Source organism: Crocuta crocuta, unplaced genomic scaffold (genome assembly GCF_008692635.1).
Source record: "Crocuta crocuta isolate KB4526 unplaced genomic scaffold, BGI_CrCroc_1.0 scaffold1023, whole genome shotgun sequence".
NCBI classification, from domain to species: domain Eukaryota; kingdom Metazoa; phylum Chordata; class Mammalia; order Carnivora; family Hyaenidae; genus Crocuta; species Crocuta crocuta.
Window position 1 is genome coordinate 17,346 of NW_027530533.1, and position 20,782 is coordinate 38,127.

General features: G+C 44.4%; 1 protein-coding gene across 1 annotated transcript; it reads right to left on the bottom strand.

Moving 5' to 3' along the window:
• Positions 1-1,509: 1,509 nt before the first annotated feature.
• Positions 1,510-12,272, bottom strand: LOC144234306 (xanthine dehydrogenase/oxidase-like). Its single transcript, XM_077767579.1, has 4 exons — positions 12,150-12,272; positions 5,828-5,885; positions 2,931-3,027; positions 1,510-1,759 (listed from the first exon to the last, which is right to left on the bottom strand). The coding sequence occupies exons 1-4, from the start codon at positions 12,189-12,191 to the stop codon at positions 1,510-1,512; spliced, it is 447 nt and encodes a 148-aa protein (XP_077623705.1). The 5' UTR covers positions 12,192-12,272.
• Between the last annotated feature and the right edge of the window lie 8,510 nt (positions 12,273-20,782).

Here is a 20,782-nt window from a genome sequence, read left to right on the forward strand (position 1 = left end):
ACCAACTTGGGAGGTAGGAGGAAATCAGCAAAGCATAGTGTCATAGGAACCACGAGAAAAGCCAATGGAAAAGGAGAAGTGGAATCTGGCTCTACAACTTACTTGGGGCCAAAATAAGTGCATTGGGAATAAGAATCTGTACCATTGGAAATGGAGGGTTTTAGCTGATTGTTCAGATATGATCCCTGCGTTGAAACTGTTCTTTCATCTGCTTGTTTCAAAGAAAATTACAAGCCCGAATTAACCCTCCAACATCTCCTGCAGGTTGGACAAGTTTAATGATTTCCCCTCTTGCTACCTAAGAAAGGAGGCCATAAAGGTGAAGCATCACCGCTGTGACCTCATGTGACTGGTCAGGACACCCTTCCCTGTGCATACAGCCAGCTTACTCAGCAGAGGCCCTGGCCCTACATTCACATAAGGTGACCAAGAAAGGCACGATCTGAGCAACTTGTCTCCTCCAATGGCCAGAGGGCCTGCCTCTGGCACCTTCTGTGACTACAATGTCCAGAAGACCCCTGCATCAGTTTCCCCACACAGAGCTCTGGAAACAATGGTCTTTCCTTCCCACAGTGCTCTGCTCTCATTTCTTTCCATGTTGCCCAAAAGCATTGGATTCTCTCCATAAAACCTCCCAGATTACTGTCTGCTCTTTGGACCTAATTTTAATCCATTGCCACGTGGCCTGATTCCATCAGGAAAAAAGCCTTCATCAGACAATCAGATGCCTCTATTCTTTTATTAAGCCCTTACTAACCTCCATGTTAGTGAAGATAGAGGTACTGTAGCCCCCATCTGTATTACCTGCAGGTGGGACATGAGAAGAGCAATGGAATTACCATTCGAGGGAGCAGGAGCAGGGGAGAAGGAGGCTTTTTTTTTTCTTTTATAGTTTTATTGTCCAGTTGGTTTCCATATAACAGCCAGTGCTCATCCCAACAAGTGGCCTCCTCCATGCCCATCACCTCACTTCCCCTTTCCCCCACCCCCATCAGCCCTCAGTTTCTTCTCAGTATTGAAGAGTCTCTCATGGTTTGCCTCCCGCCCTCTCCCCAACTATTTTCCCCTTCCCTCCCACGTTGTCCTCTGTTAAGTTTCTCCTGTTCCACTTATAAGTGAAAACATATGGTATCTGTCCTTCTCTGCCTGACTTATTTCACTTAGCATAACACCCTCAAGTTCCATCCACATTACTACAAATGGCCAGATTTCATTCCTTCTCGTTGCTGTGTAGTATTCCGTTGTATATATAAACCACATCTCCTTGATCTATTCATCAGTTGATGAATAGGCCGACTTTTTAATCAAGAGCACAGAGCTTTCGGAATCTTGAATTTGAGATGGCAGGGGTTTCCTAAGCACACTCGGGGGGCTGGGTGGGGAGGTCCCTCACCTCTTCCCCCTCCGAGGCTGGCATACCCGGACTGCCCTGTCCACCACATCTGGCTGGCCCTGTGGTCCCCTCGGGGTCATGCAATGGCCACAGGAGGGAGCTTCAGACCTGGGGCCTCATCCTTCCACCTCACCACCCCCAGAGGAGAATGGAGAGGTGGCTGGGCCACAGAGCCTCCTGGCTAGGCAGTGACACTCAGCTTCCCATCCCAAAGCAAGTCTGCAGCCCTGGCACAAGATTCCGTTCCCTCCAGTTACCTGCACAGGATGCAGCCTCGACTTGGTGCTTCCTATTCCTTCCACAGTTGTCACGGCAACATGATGCAAAGAGCAGATGGGGGCCAGGCAGGCATTGGCAGAAAAGTGGCTGGAGCCCAGATTAAGGTCATTCCATTGTCCACACAGGCCATCAGAGACTTCGAGACGCTTTATGTCATTACTCTTCACTCTGCGTTACATTCTGGCCTCTTCCACAGCTGTCCTCACCTCTCCACCCAGGACTCTGGGCCAGCAACAAGGGAAACTCCCCCCACCCCAGGGGGAGGGGCACGAGCCCCTGCCGAGGCTTGTGTAACAGGCGTCAGTGCGTCCTAAGCCTCTGAGCTGGAGCATGGGCCCCAGGGTCACCCGCAGTCACCTCTTAGTCCAACCCTGGAGGCTAGGTCAAGAGGAAGTTTCTGGCAGATTCCAGGCCCAGTACATGCTCCTCTCTCTGTAGGGCCCTTCCATAGCCTCTCCACTCACTTTTGCTCCCTGGCTTTTACCCACCTCCTTTTCTCCCATCCTCTGTGGAGTAAAGGGAGGGACAATTCCCAGGAAACATCAGACACCATCCCCTTAAACAGAGCTTCCTGATGTCCATTTTTCTTGTAACCACTCATTCATTTACTCAACATCAGCAAATGCCAGGCATTCTGCTGAGGGCTGAGGAAATGGAGGTGGGTAAGATTTTCTTTGATAGTCTGCAGTCCACCCAGGAAAACAGAAGCCAACATAAAGATGCAATCTAAACAGCTTACTGTAAGCATTTCAGGAGAGCTGAGGATAGGGAACTGTGGGACCAGCACAGCCAGTGGGTACCCTATACAACCTTAGCAGGTCAAGGAGGGTTCCTGGAGGAGATAATATTTTGCCCTGTCCTAAGGAACTAGCAAGAGTTAGCCAAGTACAGAAGTCCTAGAAAAAGGACACTCAAGACTTGGTAACAATTTATTCAAAGACCAGGAAATCAGTGGGCAGAGAGTGTTAGGAGTCCACAGTTGTCCCAAGGATGGAGTGCTGGGTGTCTGAAGGGAGAAAACTGAGGAGCACAGATGGGGCACACCTTCCTGTGTGGGCCTTTAGTGCTAAGCACAGAAATTGGATGTTATCCCACAGACAGTGGAGACCATCTGAAGGATTTCATGGGATAGAAAATGAGTTTGTGTCTTAGAAAGGTCTCATGGGCATGCACACACACACACACACACACACACTCACAACCTGACCCCTACATCACAGTCCTTGCATGGACACTCAAACCATCAGGCAAAGGATACATGATCTTGTTTTGGAAACGATCATACTTGGAAAGCATCACCGTGCAAGCCCCGCAGCCCCCTTCTCCACAGCCCAGCTTGGTCCCGCTCAGCCCCACTGGATGGTGGAGGGTTAAGGAACATGAACTCACAGAAGAGTCTTTGCTGGGCCGCTGGCAAGTGTCTGTGCAGAGCCATCCGTTGCCACACCCAGGCTCAGGCCCCTCAACCCAGGGAGGCAGCAGACCCACACAGCCTCCTCTTCCAGAAAAGGCTGCACTGTGCCTTGGAAGGCAGAGAATGGGACCATCCCCACTGCACAGAAGAGGAAAGGCATCAAGGTCCCATCAGACAGCACCCAAGTATTCCCTGGGACTGGAGTCCCACTGCTGTCCAATCCTGGAGATTCTTCTTCATATTGAGATCTTTTTGGCATGGTCTTCTAGGCTCCCAAGCCGTGGTCTCACTGGGCAAGTGAACCAGGCATGTGGGGCGGCCCTCACATCACCCCGGCTGGGTATGCAATGAAGCCAAAAGAGACATTGATTTGTTCTGGGACCTACTGAGTCCCAACTTTTCACCTTGAACCTTTTGGGTTGATTAAGTCCAGGAACCAAAAGTAGGGTTGGATGAGGGGCTTCTGAATATCCACCCATAAGCTATGTGTACATAAATTAAAATGAAGATTCTTCGAGGTTGGGGACCAATATTGGAGCCATTACTTACATGATAACTTTGAGTTTGCTTACATGCCTAAGTAATAGGCTATTCTAGAGAACAACTCTTAAAGGAGCCCCTTTGCCTGAGGCACAGTCTCTGCTACTGCTTTCCCTGCAGGCTCCAGACCTCTAAGCCATCCAGTTATCTACCAAAGATGGAGGTCATTATCACTGGTCATTTCCCACATTTGCAAGATAAAATTAATAACTAATGATGACATAGCATCTTACACTTGAAAAATGCTTAACATCCATGGAACCATTTAATCTTCGCAATAATTTAGTGAGCAAGTGGGGTAGGAGTTACCATTTCCCCACAGATAAAACAAAACAAAACTGAGGAGGTAATGTGAGCCCTGCAAGAAAGACAGTCACTCATGTTACCATGTGTAAGGGCCCAAACAAAATCATCTGACTCCAGATCTGGGGGCTCCCCCTTCACCATGCAGCTGCCTCTTTCAAAACACATCCGGGAAGAGCTCTTGATGTCCTAAGTTATTCTTCTCACTCATCAGAATATATGTCGTTAGCAGCAATTCAGACAATATAGAGTCATGGGGAAATAAATGGTAGCAGCCCAAAGTCCAGCAGAATCTTGTGACCTGGGATCTTTTTGCAAGCCAGTGTAGAAATTAAGACTGGGCTCTTTCTTTTTCCCCTCTTCTTATTCTTTCTTTTCAAGAACTCCCAGAAATTAACTCTCACCACAAACAGCAAAAAGCCACCTGGCCTTCATTTATGTGAAGACTTTCAGTTTGGGATTTCATTTGAGATTCAACCTTTAAATTAGCAATTGCTATGATCAGGAACCTCTCAGACTTTGGGGCCTTCAACACTGTATTAGAAAATGATTAGGAATGTCTGAGATTTTGGGGCTTTCAACACAGTATTAGAAAACTAAAACTGATGTCAACATCTCTGAGAATGTGCTTCTCATCTCAGACCTCCCAGGTAAAGAGACTGGAAATAGAGTTCTGTGTATTCTCCTGTTCCTACCGAGGGATTCCATCTCTGCTAAAGAGCCACCAAGTTCAGGGACCGTGAAACTCCAGACTGCACTCTCCAGATGGAAACTCCAGGACAAAGTACACCAGAGCCAGACACCATCTGATAACAGATGAGTGAACTAGAGGTAAGGCCATGGACTTCAGACTTGTTTCTGTGGGAACTGAAAAAAATCCTTTGTTGTCCTAAAATATGTCACCTGAATGAGCCACTGGACATCCCTGCCTCTGAGGGTGAGAGAGGTTTGTTGATGGAAGTCAGGATGAGCATCATCCCAACAACCAACCCTGAAGGGTTTCCATTATGGGTGGGAGGTTAAGAGCATGGCTCTGGGTTTTAGCCTGGGCTCTCCCAGCATTTGCCCAGAACACATGAACAACAGCAAGTCCCTCCCATGTGTTGGCCTCACTTCCTCCTCTGTCCAAAGTTGTGTCAAAAGAACTGCTATGGAGATCAGTGAGATCATGTACAAAAATCAGCTTGAACTCTATCTACATCTAGTAAGTGCTCATTAAATGCCAGCTCCGATTATATTTTCACTGTTGTTTCTGTTCTAGGGTCTCAGAATACCTTCCTACTTTGAAAGAACACAAGGTCTTAGATGTTACAGAACCCTGCCTGCGCTGAAGGAAGAGTAACATCCCAGGTGCCCCTCAGGACTCCCCTGTCCTTGCCTCCTTGTACCCACCATCTCCACAGTGGATGGTACCTCCACACAGTTCCCTAGCCCAGGAACCCTTTCCCAAAAAACACTCCTTCCTCTGACCTTCCTTCCACCTTCACAGAACTAGGAAGATTGCCCAGGAAGACTGCTGATCCCTTTGTGGATCAGCAGAGATCTGAGGAAGGCCCTCTCCTCAAGGGGAATGGCTGTGCAGCTTACCAGGGCTAATGAGAGCCACTCACAGCTATTCATTTTACACACCCTGGATTAAATCTTGGCACCACTTGAGATCTTGAGAAACATCAAGAAGAATCCTTTCATTTGACAGCTGATAATTTTACACCTGGAGAGTTCAGATGACTTCCCAGAGTCACACAGCTCCTGAGTCACACAGCTATAATGCAGGTGTCCAGAGCCTGGCTCTAGGGCTCTGTCCTCGACACTTCATGGCTTCCCACCATCACTGGAAAATGACATAAGGCCTAGAGAATGACTTCTCATACCCCCCTCCTCCTCCGAAGTCAGGATACATTTTCTTCTCAGGTAGGCCAAAAGGGTTGTTTCTGGATCTGCATTCTTCTCCACCACCTATAAGAATAAAACCAGAAGAAAAATATATCCTAGGTAGACTTAGCCATTATCTTGCCCAAGAGTCTGTGGAGCTAACAGGGATGTGCTAAATATATCATGAAAACCAAGGTCTTTTTCTTGATAATTCCATAAGAATGAACATATGAACCACAAGCCATCCTTTATACATGCCGATATTCTCCAATTCTAAAATTCTACCTTAGTGCTTCTCTCTGGACCTACCACAGAGGGCTCAGGTATTGCACCTGCCATTCTGAGGTGGCCAAGGCAGAGCCCCCCTTCAAATCAAACATGTCATCTCATTTCCAGCTGTTGGATCACACCTGTGAATGTGAGGGGCAGCTAAGAATGGCGGCATGTAGATCTCTGGCTATGCCCCCCAGCACATACATTCTCAGGCAGTAGAGAGTGTGTCTCTTCCCCTGTGCACACAGGGACTATTGTATGCATTGGGCTATCACAGCCAACACCATTAACACATGTCAGACGTGGAGAAGAACTCTCAACCCAAAGGTCCACAAATGATACACTCAATAAGATGAAAATGTTGCCTACAAAATGAGGTGCCAGTTTTTTCAATGCAAATAGTCAAAGGAAATCCATGACAACCTGTTTCACTACTCATATTCATCATACATTGTCAAGGGTAATAGGGTTGGGGTGACTGGGATGATTAAAGACAGAGAATTTATGACAAGAATTTCTTTAGAGAGAATGGTATTGTGAGTCTTACGTCTTCCTAAGGTTGAGGAGAGAAGGTATGTACCTCACACCTCAAACTCTGTGAGGGGGCTCCCATAACCCTACATGTGAAGCTAACAGACAGCCCTTGTAGAATGGGGGATAGAATGGTCTGTGTATCTAAAAGCTAGAGATAGGCTTACCAGGCGAGCTGAAGAAGAAAGGGCAGTATTGGCATTGGGGTGCACTCTCAGAGTTTGGGAGAGCAAAGGTTTGCTAGGTGTTGCCTGTGGACCTAGTGTAGCCCATGCAAAAGAGAGAATGTTGGTGTTCTATCTTGAATTGAGACTGTGAATGGAAACTTAGAAATGACCCTAGGACTTCGTTAGTGATTCGGAGCCACCCAAAAAGTCATAACACTGCCAGCATTTGCCTCTTGAAGAATGTTTCAAGGAAAGTTGAGAATCAGATTCGTTTTCTTTTATTACACCCCACGGATCCAGTTTGTTCAAAGTCCTAGTTACAAAGTGCACAGGAGGAACTATTTCTTTTCTCTCAGAGAAGTCATAAACACAAAAACAAAGATCCCTATCGCCTTTCTTGCAAGTGGCAGGAAGAGCCTCTTAGCTGACTACCTTCCCCTCAAATTGTAGCTTCCTCTTCCAGCTCGGCTTTCGTCACATCTGTCCCCTGCTCCGTGCTTTCCGTGACTTCCCACATGTTCAAGATAACATCCAAGGTCCTTACACTGTCTTCCGAGGCCTTTTTCCATTATGTCCCCAGTCTTAATTTTCAGCTTTTTCTTCTCCTCCTTTCCTGACAACCTAGTCTTTTACTCCAGTGAAACTTCCCTGGCAAAGATTTTGTATATCACCCCAGTCACGAGTGGTCCAACCTTCCTTGAATTCCTACACAGAATGACTGCACCACTGTCATAGCACGGCTGCAGCGCTGCTCCAGCAATTTCCACAGAACCCTCTCTCAACAGGATGCCAGTGGGCATTCCAAAGGACAAACACTTCGTGGGGATATGAGCTTAGAGAATGCTAGGTTCATAAATGGAAACCAACTTGACAATAAACTATTCAAAACATAAAAAATTTTAAAAAAAGAATAACATTCTTGTAAGAATACAGTATATAATACATGTAATTTACAAAATAAAAAAAAAGAAAATGCTAGGTTCAGCAAATTGCTCTGATATAATTTAAGCAGCAAAATGAATAATAGCTCTAATGGATTATAACTCATTAAATGAAATTAAAACTTGTGAGTCCAAAAAAAACCCTTATGAGTCCAAAGTGATAACTAATAAATAAACAGATCAGAGAGAAAGAAAGTTCTTTCTGACAGAAGAATGCCAACTGATGAATACAATTAGCCTAATATTGCAATCAGCACAATAACTGACCAAGTCAAGAATCATCAATGGGAGCTGAAACTACTGGGTGAAAGGTTGATCATCAAGATAGTTTCACAGACTTAAAGTATCTTCTCATGGATTATTGATTAACTATAAAAGGTAAAAAAGTAATCTTACAGTGGAGAAAACTGGCAGATACCACCATAACCAAGTGATCACAGTTCACATCCCAAATAATGGAAGAGGCTGATATCATGGGCCTCCCAACTGTAACGCACCGAGAAACACTTATCACTTCTCTGGAATTCCTGCCCAAAGTGCAGACTCTGAATCTAATCATAAGAAAGCAGGACATAAACTCAAAATGAGAGACATTTTAAGAAATAATGGTCTATTCTCTTCGTAAACATCGGTGTCACAAAAGACAAGGAAAGCTAACAAACCATTCCAGCTCGACGGAAGCTAAGAGACATGGAAACTGACTGCACCATATGACCCTGGGTCCCAGGCTTGGAGGAGAAGCTAAAAATGAGATTACTGGGGAAATTGGAATATGTTGCAGAGGGGTTACAGATTAAACAATAGTATTATATCAACACCACATTCCCTGATTTTTAGAGAGACTGGTTCTGAAAGAATATTCCTACTCTTGGTTTATGAGGTAAAAGGGCATTATATCAGAAATTTACCCTCAAATGTTTCAAGAAGAAAATTGTATGTACTTTATGTATTTATTCCTATTAATTATATAAATAAATATATACAATTAATTAGGTATGTATATACATCTATATATTGACATGTATATCCATAAATATATACATAAAATCTAATATATTTGTGTATCATATAAATATCTATACGTGTGTGTGTACGTGCAGAGAGAGAGAATTAGAGAGAGAATGATAAAGCAAAATGTGGCAAAATGTTAAGTTGGTGAATGTGAGTAGTCTATAATACCTCTTTGTATTCTTCTTACAACTTTTTTTGGCAAATTTAAAATAATTTCAAAATGCAAAGTTTAAAAACTAAATTTCTTCAGTAGAGGATTTCTCAGGGCTTTTAATACTTATGCACTCATTCTTTCCTCATTAATTGGGCACCTGCTAAGTGCCAACACTGTGCTAAGTGGTTTAAGAGGGTGGGGAGGAGGGGAAACCATGTGATGGACACTGAGGAGGGCACCTGTTAGGATGAGTACTGGGTGTTGTATGGAAGCAATGAATCATGAGAATTGACCCCCCAAACCAAGAGTACACTGTATATACTCGACTGTATGTTAGCTAATGTGACAATAAATTACATTTTAAAAATAATAATAAAATAAAATTCTGGACAAGCATTAAAAAATAAATATGTAAATATATCCTCTTATTTTTAGAAAAGAGTATCTGCAAAATGTATCTCATGGAGAGAGTTTTCTGTGAAATACATTTTGCAATACATTACTTTGCCTAATTATAATCCACCTCTTTAACTGGTTCTCAAACTCCTGAATGGCAAACACCTGGTCTTAGAGATCACATTTCTCCAGTGCATTCATACCCCACAGGCTTGGTCCATGGAGAGGCTTGTAAATGTGAGAGTGAGTTGAAGCCACCGAGGGGCTCTCTGTAGCTACCACCTGCTGCTTCTTGTGGGAATAGCTCATGGACACCTTTGGCTGCACCCCACATGCCAAATCTGCCAGATTCCTGCAGATGCCACAGTCTCCACTAAACACAGAGTCACTGCCTCTAGAATCCTGCCCACCAAAATGACCATTGCCACCATAAACACCAAAATCCTGGACAGTTCTTTCTTTCCCTCCAACTCTGACTCTAGAACAGAGGATATGAAAATTATAGTCATCATCAAGGCCCATCACCACCACAGAAAACACTTGAGGTATTTGATCGGTGGCATCTTACACTCTCTCCAGAACCTGAGTTGGTGAAGACAGAGTCCTGGGCGGTCTGAGTCAGGAAGAATAAGAGGCTTACATTTAAGAGTGAGTCACTAATTCCTGGGGCGCCTGGGTGGCTCAGTCGGTTAAGTGTCTGACTTTAGCTCAGGTCATGATCTTGCTGTTGATGGGTTTGAGCCCCACATCGGGCTCAGTGCTGACAACTCGGAGCCTGGAGCCTGCTTCAGAGTCTGTGTCTCCCTCCCTCTCTCTCTCTGTCCTCCCCCACTCATGCTCTATCTCTCTCTCTCCCTCTCTCTCAGGAATAAATAAACATTAAAAATTAAAAGAAAAAAAAAGAGTGAGTGAGTCACTAATTCCAGCAGCTTCTTTGGCAACTCCCCTGCAAGATATCCAGTAACAAAGGAAATAGATATAGAAAGATCTTGGAAATAGAAATGGGAACAAACTTACTCACAGCTGCCTTATCTGCCTAGGAATCCCTGCTTGGCCTTGTTTGTGAAGCACTGCTTTCACCTCATCACTGCTTATACTGCCTCTCCACCTTTCTATCAGTTTCTCAAGAGGCCACAGGTTTATAACTTATAAACATGAGAATGCATCACAGAAACTGACAATAGTAAAAGCTTCCAGAGACAGGAGGGTTTGATGTGATGATACCATCTAGAAATTTGAAATCGCTCTCCTAAAGTGAAACTAAAATCATGGGGAGAAAGCTTTGCCAAGCCAGATGGACCTTGAAATGCTCCTTTTCAGATCCAGTGGGTCATAGTATGCCATCCCTAAAAGAGAGCAGAATCTTGTCCTGTCACACACGAACTGATGGTGTAATAAATAATAGAATCTTAGGGTAAGACATGGCCTTGGAAATCACTGAATCCAGGTGCTCACTCATAAACTAGGATAAGAAAAATTCCACAGAAGATGCTTTGTGTAAAGTAACCCTTCTGAAAGCCAATTCAACAATTTCATGAAGCTCTCCAATGCAATTGTTGAATGCAACAAAGTCGTTGGAAATGTCAGATGCAAAAGTCTCACAAGCGTCGGCAGGGAAGTTTTGCCCTGCCTCATGGCTTGCGGCCAGATGCCAGTCCTGAAAAGAAATCTACGGGGGGAGACACACCAAACGCAGAAGAACATGGCTGACCTCATCCCCTGTGGCTCTCAGTGGCACCACTCAAACTGAATTCAGTGGTCTTCAGAGCTCCACAGCTCATGGAATTTCCTTGCTAATCACCAAACACATCCTGACATTTTAGCCATTACACACCCTGCGCAGTACATTTGAGTTCTTGAAAATGACCTCAAAGGTCACCCAATTTCTCAATTCAAAAGTGCCAATAGAGCACTTCTACCTTATTTGGAGGGAGGGGGCACCTTGGGCTTATTCATCGCTCATACCCTCCACGTGGCCATTTACAAGATACAACAATGGCTGTCCTTTTACTATCCCTCTCATTCCCAACCGGGTTTCTGGAGCAGACCAGAGCACCTCAGCAGTGCTGGGGGTGGGGGGGAAGGGATGGGACAATGCATGTACTTACACCTTCTCTACCCATACCTGCAGTGAGATTGGCAAAGATTCACATCCTTGCCAGGTTTGGAAGACTGGTAGCCACAGCATAAGTCCCCTCTGCTCCACCTACCCCTACCTCCCCCACGTCCCTGTGCATCAATGGAGATCATCCAAGGGGGCAATTTTTATCAAAGTAAGAGACTTGAAATATTTATTGCAATACAAGGGGGAAAGGGGGGAGAGAAACATGCCCTTTACGGGAAAAAACAAACTGTGGCTTGCCACAAGATGTCAGTAAATGTCCTCACACAAGTAATCTGTCACATTTACATACGTGAGATACCAGAATCAAAGGCTATGTACATCTTATATCCCAATATTAGCAAGGAAACAAGCTAATGTTCCTTCTCTCAGTAAAGAGAATGACGAAAGCCTCAGGATGTGTTGGAATAAACACAGCGATGGAGGCATGGTGGGTGAGGTCCAGTCCCACCCAGGACACTGTGCCCTTTTTCAGCTTTGTGCCAGCGTCTCTGCTGCCGCACACCTCTCTTATCACCTGCCTCCTGGGCACTGCTTTGACCCTAGAAAGTTTTGACTGTGTTCTATGTCTGACAAGGTTTTCATTCCCCAGCGTTACCCAAAATGCAGCAACACTTCAGAGGGAGAGAGAGAAAGAAAGGAGAGACAGTAAGAGAGAATATGAAAGAGAGAGAACAGCCCTCCTCTGAAGGACAAACTTCCCTTCCAGGGGACCAGAGAAGCCAGACCAAAGGCCGGCCAGCTCCACCTTACCTTTTTTCCGTTCACAAAGAAAACCAACTCATCCGCTGTCATTGTCACGGGATGTGGTTGGGGATCCCGAACTTCAGGTACTACACTCCCAAGAGGTACTGGAAGTTATCACTGCTCAGCAACTTGAAAAATANGAAAGTTTTGACTGTGTTCTATGTCTGACAAGGTTTTCATTCCCCAGCGTTACCCAAAATGCAGCAACACTTCAGAGGGAGAGAGAGAAAGAAAGGAGAGACAGTAAGAGAGAATATGAAAGAGAGAGAACAGCCCTCCTCTGAAGGACAAACTTCCCTTCCAGGGGACCAGAGAAGCCAGACCAAAGGCCGGCCAGCTCCACCTTACCTTTTTTCCGTTCACAAAGAAAACCAACTCATCCGCTGTCATTGTCACGGGATGTGGTTGGGGATCCCGAACTTCAGGTACTACACTCCCAAGAGGTACTGGAAGTTATCACTGCTCAGCAACTTGAAAAATAAACCTCCCAATAAAATGAAACTTGGCCAGCCAATGGGAAGAAATCAGCCTAGAGCTTCAGGGCACAAGATGTTCTTGGCAAAAGAACCGGTTTACATAATCAAGGAAAATAAAAACACTCCCACACGGAAATCACCCTCCCAACATCTGTGTCAAAGAGCACAGCGGAAGGCCCATGCAGGAACCAGCGAGGGGAGGGCCTTCCTGCCAGGTGACCTGCCATCATTATCACTGACCTCATGGAATCTGCTTCATCTCCCCACTGCTGAAGCAGAGAAGGAGGCAGGGCCCTGGGCAGAGCCACAGGNCGTTAAGCTCTCTGTGGTCAGCACCCACCTGTCCCTCCCAGCTCACACACACATGCCCACATGCACGAGTGTTCCCTCCTGTCTTCTTCAGTCCTGTAACAACCCACATGGCTACTCAGTCAGTCTCTCTGCAGTAGGTCGCTTCCCCTGCTCCCCTCGCAGGCTACACAGGGGAAGAAAGGAGTATTAGGTAGAAGCAGTCGGTGTAGCAACAGCTCAGTGAAACTGCAGACTGCTGGGACATTGTTAACACAATGCCCTCTTGCTCCACAGACTTTATTTAAGCAGGAGATGAAATCTCACTTGTAGGGTGACCAGGCATCTCCGTTAAGTCCCAACTATCCTGGTTTAAACACTGAAACCATAACAAATATCTCAGTCCAGGGCAAACTGGGATGATTGGTCACCATAAAACAATGGTTCTTAACCGGGGGATTAGCTAGAGGAGATATTCCCATGTTGTTATCATGACTGAGAGATGCTACTGGCATCTAATAGATAAGAAGCTGGGGATGCTACTCAACACCCTGCAACAGAGGACCACCCCCCCCCCCAACATACACACACACAACAAAGAATTATCTGGTCTTAAAATGTCAGTAGAGGCAAGAATGAGAAACCCCCCTCCAAAAGGAAGAAGGAAGGAGGTGGGGAGAGGTAGAGGGGCTGAGTGTGGGTGCTATTTCATAATAGGTCAGTACTTCCAAACCACACTCACATCTTTGTGGTGGAGAGGCTTTTTCCTGTATCCACTGATCCAACCAGTTTTGCAAGCCCTCTACTTCCATCTGGCTAGACTGGGGCCAAAGTCCCAGGAGACTCTCAAGGTGAAGGTGGAGTGCTGAGGAAGGAGCTCAGTGTTGAGGGTTAGGTAGTCAGGCTTAAATAATGGCTCTACCACTTCTGTGTGACCTTTGGCAAAAATCACTCTCTTGGTCTCAATCTCATCTATGAAATGGGGTCACCTGCCTACTTTGTAAGAATCCTGTCTGGTAAGAATTGAATGAGACATAGTTTAGGCAGTCGTCCTTCAGCCTCTTTCTCTTTTCTAGAGGTGAAATTCCTCTGTTAATGTGAGCATTAAAAAAACAAAAGTGAAATAAATGTTTAATAAGGGCCTTTGTTGCCATTCAGATTTTATTTCTGTAATAACTGTGGTAACTAGTTTATCTCAGTAATAATAAGATTTGGCAAAACTTTGACTTCTACGGTTACTCATTATCCAACGCAATAACAATGACCATTTCCTTCTCTGCAATTTTTCAACATGGCACAAATGAGAAGAAAACAGTCCAAAATAAACATTTTCCCCCAAGCTGAAGACCTCCTGTATTTGCTTTCGATGTTGGGATGAATTCTCAAATTTGGGCTGAATGAATGGGATTTCAGGGCTTGAAATAGGGCCACTATAGCTTATGTTACATGGGCTTGTCCTGTTTTCCCTGAGGAATGCCTTGGTTTATAATAGGTGCTATACTGGCACGTGGAGTCTCAAAGTCCACAGAGAAGCCAGATAAGCTCTGAGGCCTCCTGAACAGAAGCATCTTCCCTCAGGGAACAACACTTGCAGGAAATCACATGAGTGAAGGATGAAAACACTGCCCAGAAACATCTGTAATTCTGAAACAGTGAGCCCCTTGGGTCCAAGCACGCCCTGGAGGAAAAGCAATTCAGAAGAATTTTTGGAATATTCTCTGGAGGTCTGGTCAGCACCAGACAAGAGCTGTCGAGCCTCTATTGGTTTGAAGGGGTGCTGGGGCAGGCAGGGGGCCCACATATTGGCAGGAGTCTCCTGCCAGGCCTGAACCAGCCTGGGCTGCCAGGCTCTTGCTCTGTGGGGGCTCCTTCCCTTGCTTCACATCTGAATTTGCATTTTCATCTGCACCCCTAGGGTTTTCTGTTCTTTTTTTTTTCCACTTGCAACAAACTTCACTTGAAAAGAAAAAAAGAATTACTCTTCTTTCAAAATATCCCATTACTTGGGTTTTGGGGGTTGGGGATATTTTCTTTTTTTACTAGTTCGCTTTTTGTTTTTTTACTAAGACTGGTTTCCCTCCTAGATATGCCCATGCTGGAGGATACAAGATGTTATCCTCCCAGAGCATCGCGGTGCAGCAGCTGTCTTCCCTGTGTTTCCAGACATCTAGATTATTAGCCAGCCCTAATCACAGTTCTTGACACCGGAATAGCATACTATGATTTCATTTGATCTTTAGAACAGCGCTGCAAGATGGGCAGGGAAGTTATTATCTTCTCTTTCCAGACAAAGAAAATGAGGGTCAAAGAGGCTGACTTGCCAGTAATCCCACTGCATGCTTCCCTCTTACCCCCTCCCCAGCACAGAAAACAGCTCTCTGACGGTTCTTCACCAACCTTGGAGCATAAGCGCAGGATTGTCAGCATGACATTCAGGGCCCTTCTCGGCCCAGCTGGAACCCACCCTTCTGGTGGGTGAAGTGTCTTTCTTCCAAGCCTGGGTGGGGCTCCCCGGGATGGGGAGCAGAACTGCGTTTACTGCTGTATCGCTGGTGCCTTGCATAGTGCCAAGTGTGCAAGAAGGACCAAAACATGCTTCCTGGATTGAGCCCACAATGCAAGGAATGGGTTGAATTTTCAGAACTGTCTAAGCCCCTGACTTTTTTCTTGATCCACTAGATTTTTTTTTAGTATAGTCGGCACAGATTACATTGGTTTCAGGAGTATAACATAGTGATTAAATGGCTCTATATACTGTGCTGTGCTCAGCACACGTGTAGCCCCCATCTGTCTCCATACCACACCATTACAATATCATTGACTTCATTCCCTATGCTGTCCCTTTCACCCCCATCACTTAGTCATTCCATAACCAGAAGCGTGCACCTCCCACTCCCCTTCACCCATTTTGCCCTTCCCTCCGCTGCCCTCCCCTCTGGCAACCATCAGTTCTCTGTATTTATAGATCTGATTCTTTTTGTTTGTTTGTGTGTTCAGTTATTTTGTGTGTTTAGATTCCCCATATAAGTGAAATCATATGGTATTTGTCTTTCTGAATCTGACTTTTTTCATGTAGCATAGTACCCACTAGATCTCCCTGACTCTTATTGAATACAGAACTTTCTTCCATATCATTAGCAACATTCAATTCCTTCATCAACTCCTTTCCAACTAACCTTCTACTCTATTGTTGATATTAGGTAACCAGCTAGTATTCCTTAACAACAAATAATCCTTTATTACTTTGGAGGAAATCAACCCTTGATATTCTGTACTCATCTGAGAAGTAGATCCTTCTAGAATCAAAAATTTGGTATTATTGAAAAAGAAACAGTCAAAACTAAAACAAAGCATCTGAATTTCACCCTGGGTCAGTTACTGCAGGCACACAAAAGCTCAAGGAATAGAAAAAATCCAGAAGCAATTTAAATCCACTTTATCTGTCTGCATCTGTTATGTTTTTTGATAACGTCTTTTGTACTCAATAATCTCTGTTACCCCGGCGACATTTGTGGTGATGACAGTATGGGCTTGTCTGGACCGAATCTAAGGTCTCTCTTTCCAATCTCAGCTGCTCCAGCACAACTCAGGAAAGAGAGTCCTAACTTGTAACTCTTGTAAAGGATCAACTCACATTTGCTCTGTAGACAATATTGGCCCAATGAGTCGCCATTTAAGGAAAGTTATTTTCACAACTTGTTTGCACCTCCTATTTCTCTCACCTGACTTTTTTTCCTTATTATCATCCAAAATACTATATAATATACTTACTTTGCATGTTTATTGTCTGCACCCTATTCTCACTGCACTCAAGAGAATGTAAGTATGGCAGACATGTCTACCTTTTCACCAAATATTCATGCCCTCCTTCTCTAATGAAGTGTTTCTACTGGGAGGTCACTCACCATTTCCCATCTCCCTATATGTTAAGAAGCCCTATGACTGAGTTCTGATGAATATAATATGGGTGAATGATGTTCACAATATCCAGGCTCCTGTTCTCTCGTTCTCTCTATCCCACTGTCTGATCGCAAATGTAAACGCCCAGGGTGACTTTAGACACACTGAAAATGCTAGAGCTTCCAGTAAGCCCAAGTGATTAAAAAAATATAGTAATCTGGGGCCCCTGGGTGGCTGAGTCTGTTAGGCATCCAACTCTTGATTTTGGCTCATGTCATGATCTCATGGTTTGTGGGTTTCAGCCCTGAGTTGAGCTCTGCACTAATAGCATGAAGCCTGCTTGGATTCAGTCTCTCTCCCTCTCTCTCCCCCACCACGCTCTCTCTCTCTACCTCTCCCACCCATTTCCTGCTCATGCAAACATGCACACTCTCTCTCTCTCTCAAAATAAATAAATAAACTTAACAATAAGACAATAATCTGAGTACTCCCTTCCATAACCCTTGTAGTTTTGGGGAGGAATATTTTCCCCCCTACTATTCAAAGTGCTTCTAGACGGTCTAAGAATTAAGTTGACAAGAGACATAAAAACAGGAGAAAAAGAAAACAAAGCTTGATTACCTACACAAGGAGGTCTAATAACAAAATTGAGACCCAAAGAAATGACCAAGTAGCATTTATATTTTTTAGACAAAGAAACAAGTCTTTGAGGAATTGACAGGACAAAGAAAACTTATGGTCAAGAGCTTGCGTTGGTAAGGAATTCTGAACAGAATTTAGACTGAGGTAGTAAATAAGTAAAAGTATCAAGGTTTATACAATATTCGTGCCATGAATTTCCTATCTATGGTGACAAAGACGTCTTGGTACAGAGGATATCTTTCACAGGGATAATTTATTTCCTGCTTTCTGGAGACAAAGGCTGGGGTTGGGAGTACAGTCAGGATACTCTTCTTGTTCTGGTTGTTTCTTAAATAACTTTAATTCAAAATAATCAATATGCCAAAATGGTACATTTTGGGGCAGCTTGCCCTTGGCCCCCACATCATCTATATCACTTTATAGGAACAAAAATAGAGCTGTATTGTGCTTACACACTGAGATTTCTGGGATTGTTATAGCACCTAATAGTACACACACTGATACAATATGTTTCCCTGGGCAGAAATGTTTATCTGTTTTCTTCAGTGAAAAACACAACATGGACATAATAGGCACAATATTTATTCAAAAACTTACTTGTTGAATAATGAATGAAGAACGAATGAATGAAGAACAGCAAGGCCAGAATGTGGTTTTAATTAAAGGCAAGTAAGCAGGGCTTGAATGTCTGACTTGCTCCTCTTGCAACGCTGCCTGTGGAAATAATGTCACCAAGGATCATGGGCTCCTGAACAGAAGACAACTTTGGCCTCATCCCCAGGTCCTTGGCCTCAAGTGTCCCCTTCCTCACACTCTGTTTTAAAGATTGGCTTCAGTGCAGCTTTTTACACTGGGAAATAGTCACACATCCATTCATTTATCAGTGTTAATGAGATGCTGCCATATCCCAGACACTGTACTGAGCATTGATCAACTGTAGTGTCAGAGACGCTTGAAGAGCACCTAGCTGTACCTTACAGAAAAGCCAGGATCTCTGAGCCAGCACTGGTGACCCAGAACTTATCCTAAATATCAACACTCCCCAGTGCAGAGATGCAGAATTCAGTCTTGTCTACTGATATCCTCCAAGTATTGATCATATGAAAATTGGAGAGCTTCCTTCAGCCATCCCAGGACTGCCCCCCGACCCAGTTTTATTACAGTAGTCTCTCAGATGTGAAGTCAGGGTGCAGGCATCTACAGGGAGATCACCTGCTGTTCCCATTCTAAATTTGTCCTTGAACCAGAATGCTCCACTGGAACACAGTGTTGCTAATTCTGTTATTTGATTTTTCTTTTAAAAAGGAAGGAACTCCTCTTCTGGGGAAAATAAACGTCCATGAAACCACGTTAATGTCCTAAACAATGCAACCCAAAAATATAACAGAGTCCCCAAAGTAATCAGGGTCAGAGGCAAGCTAGCCAACTCAGACCTGTTCTCTAGAGGGCTTACCATTTTCGCAGTGCTCAGGGAGAGGATGTGGAAACTGGAGTCACCTCTGCATGGAGGCTTCTGTCCTCACATGTCCCTCACTGTAGTCTTGTCCCTGCCTGGGTGGTGCCATCCTCTGCCAATGGCACCTGTGTCACACTTTTGGAAGAGGTCTACCCTTTTCTCCAGTGCCATCAAAGCCAGCTGATGATTGCATCTGAGCGTTAATATTCGAGATTTTGGCCACCCATGAGTAATCCCCAAGTCTCAGGATGTGATATCTGCTGGTTTCCTGAAGCATGGATTTAAACCTCATGAGCTAGGCTGCCCCATCCGTATCACAGTGCACTGAGAAATTCTCACTGACAGCTTTCAGGGGCTGCTTATACTGTTAGCTTTGTTTTAATACATTCCGTGACAACTGGAGAAATTAAGACATCCACATCTCCTCACTGATTTAACAACGTGAAGCTCTTTTAGGAGAGTATATGGCTCTTGCTATAAATGCTGCAATGGGAGGCCTCCAGGCCTGAGGCTAGGCTATTGGCCAAAGCTAAGTCACTTCCACAGTAGACATTTTGAAGGGACAAAGATTTACGAGGTCACGAATACATACTGGGTCCTGGGATAGTCATTCTATATGTATCTCATTTACTTGGTACAACACCCCTATGATCAGATATAATTTCTTGTTTTATATATAAGGAGCTGTCTGGGCTCAGAGGGGTTAAGTAACTCACATGTCTGGTAAGGGGGAACCAGGATTTAAAGCCAGTCCCTCTGAGTCTAGAATCCTCTGACAGCAATAGAGAGCAGAGTCTAGGCTTTCCCAGCTCGACGCCTCTCCCAGAATGGTCCTTTTACCCATTATAGAAGTTAGAGGCAGGGGAGAAACTGCTTCCTTGACAAAGTTCTCACTTAACTGTTGAGGAAGAAGCAGNCTATGAGCAGAGTTTATGATCCTGTTCCCCCCATCCCACGAAAAATACCCCCCACACAAATATATACATATATATTTTTAAAAAACTTTAATGTTTTATTTATTTCTGAGAGAGAGAAAGACACAGCATGAGGAGGGGAGGGTCAGAGAGAGAAGGAGACGCAGAATCTGAAATAGGTTCCGGGCTCTGAGCTGGCTGTCAGCACAGAGCCCGACAAGGGGCTCAAACCCACGAACCGTGAGATCATGTCCTAAGCCGAAGTCGGACACTTAACCAACTGAGCTACCCAGGGGCCCCTAAAAAGTAAATATAAATGTAAAAGCATATATATATATATACACACACACACATATATATACATATATATGTATGTGTATATGTGTACATGACTTTGTTATGAATAGACAGAGGCCCCATTCAACTGATCTAGAGAATTTTGGCAACCAATGGGTTGAGATGAAGCCATAGAGAGTCCTGGTGTAGGAGACAAGAGGCTCAGGTGACAGCCAAGTACTGCTTCTCTCTCTGACATTTTTGGCAAGACTCCTTCCCATCTATAAAATTCCACAGGCCATTCCAGTTCTGACAGTGCTTGGGATAATGCTTAGATTTTTTTTAAATCTTTCTTTCCAAAAACAAAGACTCCCCAAGTGTGCAACAGCTCTTTTTATTTATGTTCTCTGAACCTTGCCCATCTCTGAGCAAGTTGTACCTTGCTACAAGGACACTGTCCTTTCTCATCTAGCATCGGTGTAACCAAGGAAAACAAAATGTTATCAGGTGATGGAAGTGCTCTAGTTTATTCCATACTTATCATTTTCACATGTAACCATTTGGAGCAGTATTTCTTAATGTGGAGTATCCTTGAGTAGCAAGCCTCTGATATGTTCCATACAGTTCTTTGGAATTACAAAATATGTTGTCAGCCTGAGACTTTTGTCCACGAAAGCATAGAGTGGA

Coding starts and splice junctions, on each gene's coding strand:
- LOC144234306 (XM_077767579.1), bottom strand. CDS start 12,191: ATGACAGCGGATGAGTTGGTTTTCTTTGTGAACGGAAAAAAG. Junction 3,028..5,827: donor GGCCTACCTGAGAAGAAAAT/GTATCCTGACTT, acceptor TCCACCATCCAG/TGGGGCTGAGCGGGACCAAG. Junction 1,760..2,930: donor CGTTTCCAAAACAAGATCAT/GTATCCTTTGCC, acceptor TCTGGGCTCCAG/CCACTTTTCTGCCAATGCCT.